Raw genomic sequence first — 3,576 nt, 5'->3', positions numbered from 1 at the left:
TTCCTAGGAGGTGGGTCTTGGGCAGTACTGCCCGTAGTCTGCCTGGCAACCCTATAACCTCTCACTGTGCCTAGGCATTGACTTGGGGCCCCTCCTTCATCCAAGACACATGGCTCAGCCTCTTTGGCTGCAGTGCCCTACCTCTTTGTGTGTTTCTGTCTCCTGTGATTGGCTGACCGCCTGCCCTGCCCCTCCCCACAGCGAAATGGGGCTGACTATGCTGTCTACATCAACACAGCCCAAGAGTTTGATGGCTCAGACTCTGGTGCTCGGCCAGACGAAGCTGTCTCTTGGGGAAAGATCCGGGTGGATGCACAGCCTGTCAAGGTGAGAGTTGGCCAGCTGGCTTGGGCACAGAGTCTCCCAGGCTGCAGCCATAGGTCCAATGGTCACCAGGGTCCCATCCACAGGTCTATGCTGATGCCTCCCTGGTCTTCCCCCTCCTTGTGGCTGAAACCTTTGCCCAGAAGGTAGATGCCTTCACGCCTGAGAAGAATGAGGACTGAATGGCTATGGACCCAAGGAGGTTCCTCTATTTATTAGTTTGCAGACCCAGCCCCTCCCCTACTTCTCCGTCAGCAGCATGTCTATAATAAATGGTCTCAGCTGTCCTGAGTCTGCATCTGTGTCCTTGGTGGTGGTGGGTCCCCTGGCTTCAGCCTGTGCCACCCTCAGCCTCATAGGCCTCTTCCCGCCAGCACTGGATGCTGCCCCCCATGGCAGTCAGCAGGCAGGGCTCCGTAGGGTGGTAGGCCAGTGACTGCACCACACTGGACCCCACAGGCAGGGCCAGTGCCAGGGCACCCTGTGGAGCAAGGGGGTGGGGAGCAGTTATCAGTGAGCCTTCTTCCCCTGACCTTCAGCCACCTGCCTCTAATGGCTTTCCAGACACTGCAAACCTAGTCTGCCTAAAACTGAGCCTCCCAGTGGCTCCATCATTCCAGGTGCTCAGGCCAAACCGTTGGGAGTCTTTCACATCTCACATCCCTTTAGTAGTAAATCCTCTTGGCTATGCTTTTAGACCATGTCTAGAGCCCACCCATTCTATCCACCTTCATGGCCACCACCCTGCTCTAAGCCCATTATATCTGGTTTTCCGCATCTGGCAGCCTCATTGTTAAAACTTGCACTTTCTTCATTACCCCGCAGACACAGCTCCACATACACAGTTGCTCAAGCAAGCCACGGTTCCTCTTTCCACCTCGAAATGTCCCTCATGTGCCCTCCTCTGCAGGGTGTGACTTCTCATCTACCAGACCCTCAAGAAGTAGGTAGAACATTGGTGCTTTCTTAGTTCTAGTGAGAACTAGGCCCTCAAGTCCCCAGAGTCCCTCAGTTCCCTTCATCCTCTTAGGAGGCTTATTTCCTCTAGCCACACCTTAGCGCCTATGTCTCCTTCCCTAAGGCTCCCCAGCCCTGACCGCACTAAGCCCAGCCAGTCTGTTCCCTGCCCAGTGCTCCCACCAGGCTGGGACACGTCAGGATGGGGCTTACAGGGCTTGGGGCTGGAAACCACAGGGATGCTTGCAGGTAGATCAGGTTTTCTGAACAACTACAGCTTCATCTCCCCTGGGGTCATATGTTGCCATCTGTTCTCCCCTCTCCCAGGGTCAGTCCCAGTGGCTCAGCCTGGCGTTGGTGGCCGTGCCTGACCTGGATCCTGCTGCTGCCACTGGCCATCCCAAAATTCTATTTTCTAACCAATGTGTGCCACACCTCCAACCCTTAGCACATACTATTCCCTTTACTAGGAATGCCCTTCCTGTCCTTTCACTCCTCCTTCCAGCCCCTGGTTCTATAGCACTCCCTTTTTCAGGTCTGAGAATGACTGCGGTAAAGACAAAGTGGGGACAGGACAGGTGCCCTGGTATGGCATGGGGGTAGGGAGACTCACCTCTACCAGGTCCCAGAAGAACACCTTCCCATCTTCGGAGCAGCTGACCACGTGTGTGTCACGCTCGCTCAGGCAGCAGTCCAGCTTGTACTCCTGGTTCTTATGGCCTGTATACCTGGGGGTGGGAGGGTGAGATCAGTGGGGCTTGGGCCTTATGAGGGGCAGAGGTGGGATGGGCCCCATGACCCTGAGGACTCACTCTCCCAGCAGCTCCCCCGTGTCCTTGTCTAGAAGCCGCAATGTGGAGTCCAGGCTGGATACCAGGGTGCACTGCCCATCCTGGCTGAAGCAGGTGCAGGTGATGGGGCCTAGGGGAATGGACAGGGTGGACAGGCCAGTGAGGCTGGGGCCCCCTGTGCTGTCCCCACCTCTGTGGCATGTCACACACCCCGGCCACACTCACTGCCCACGTAGTCTGAGAACAGCTGCCCCATCCTCAGGTCATAGCGCCTAACCCGGCCGTCCACAGAGCTGCAAGAGAGGGTGGATTCAGCTGAAGCTTCAACTGGGGCTAGCAGGTCCATGGCCCATGTAATCCTGATGTCCCTGTGTCCTCCCACCTGGCCAGAGCCCTGAGGGCAAAGGCTGGGCCTGCCCTTCTTATGTATCCCTGTCATAATCTCTCTCAGGACCACTTATGGAAAACATACATTGAAATGAAGTCATGAGTGGAATTCTGAGGTGCTGGCTTTGAGACTCAGACCCCAGGGCCTATCAGGACCCACTCCATCTGTTTCTGGTATGTACTGACATCCTCTCTGAGCCAGACCGCTGTAGTGGGGGAGGAGGGCTTGAGACATAACTGTGACCAAGCCAGGAGAAATTCCTGCCACCGTGAAACCTTATTGATTGAGTGTAATCTAGGAAGGCCTCCTTGAGGAGGTGACATCTGAACTAGGACTTGAAGGATGAGAAAGAGCCAACCTTGTGGAGTCCAAAGGGGGATGTGTGGGAATGGCCAATCAATAGGCTGGGCGGCCCAAACTGCCTCCACAATGGGAATGGCACTTCCTTGGGTTGTGGCAACACAGGCAGCCCTGCTCGTGAAATTTTAAAAATTGTCTATTGCAGCTAGAACATCAGCCCTACGTGGGCAGGGATTTGTCCTTATTTCCTTGTCTTATTCACTGCTGTATGTTCCTTGATAAAAAAGAGGCCTGCAGGGGGTGCTCAAATACACTTGGAATAAGTAATAGAAGTCCAGATGGAGGAAGAGCAATTGCAAAGATCCTGGGGTGGGAGCACGCTTGGCATATTGACCTGAAATGAGGCTGAGAATGAATAAAAGCTGAGAGGTCAGCAGGGACCAGACTGTAGGGACCAGACTGTGCAGGGCCTTGGGAGCCATGGTGCAAAGAGTAGACTTCAAGCACAGAGGCAGCTACTATGATCCCCAGTGTCACCTGGGGAGGAGCCAGGTTGTGGCTTCACTCACCCTGCCAGGACCTCATGGTCTGACACCTTCACACTGGAAACACCATCCTTGGCTTCATCCAGCTTCTGCACTGGCTCAGGCCTCCGAGAGCGGCAGTCCCAGCAGCGGATACTGGAATCGATAGAGCCTGTGAGGCCAGCATGAAGGTGAGGTCAGGTTTGGGGGGTAGCAGCAGCACCCTGAGCCCCCTTACCTAAGCCTGAGACTCACCGGACAGGATGACTGTGGCCTCTTCATTAAACTGCAC

General features: G+C 55.2%; 2 protein-coding genes across 2 annotated transcripts in view; one reads left to right on the top strand and one right to left on the bottom strand.

Annotated features, from left to right (window-relative positions):
* DHPS (deoxyhypusine synthase) overlaps positions 1–611 on the top strand; it is a 15,083-nt gene extending 14,472 nt beyond the window's left edge. Inside the window, exons 8-9 of the mRNA XM_011382517.2 lie at positions 202–327; positions 411–611. Coding sequence (XP_011380819.1) covers positions 202–327; positions 411–506 — 222 coding nt within the window. The 3' untranslated portion in view covers positions 507–611. The remainder of the gene's footprint in view (positions 1–201; positions 328–410) is intronic.
* Positions 512–3,576, bottom strand: part of LOC105307190 (WD repeat domain-containing protein 83-like) — a 14,030-nt gene continuing 10,965 nt past the window's right edge. Inside the window, exons 2-7 of the mRNA XM_011382564.2 lie at positions 3,540–3,570; positions 3,330–3,456; positions 2,298–2,365; positions 2,094–2,202; positions 1,895–2,009; positions 512–805 (exon numbers count right to left, since the gene is read on the bottom strand). Coding sequence (XP_011380866.1) covers positions 656–805; positions 1,895–2,009; positions 2,094–2,202; positions 2,298–2,365; positions 3,330–3,456; positions 3,540–3,570 — 600 coding nt within the window. The 3' untranslated portion in view covers positions 512–655. The remainder of the gene's footprint in view (positions 806–1,894; positions 2,010–2,093; positions 2,203–2,297; positions 2,366–3,329; positions 3,457–3,539; positions 3,571–3,576) is intronic.

Source organism: Pteropus vampyrus, unplaced genomic scaffold (genome assembly GCF_000151845.1).
Source record: "Pteropus vampyrus isolate Shadow unplaced genomic scaffold, Pvam_2.0 Scaffold482, whole genome shotgun sequence".
Taxonomy (NCBI): domain Eukaryota; kingdom Metazoa; phylum Chordata; class Mammalia; order Chiroptera; family Pteropodidae; genus Pteropus; species Pteropus vampyrus.
This window is presented reverse-complemented; position numbering and strand designations above follow the sequence as displayed.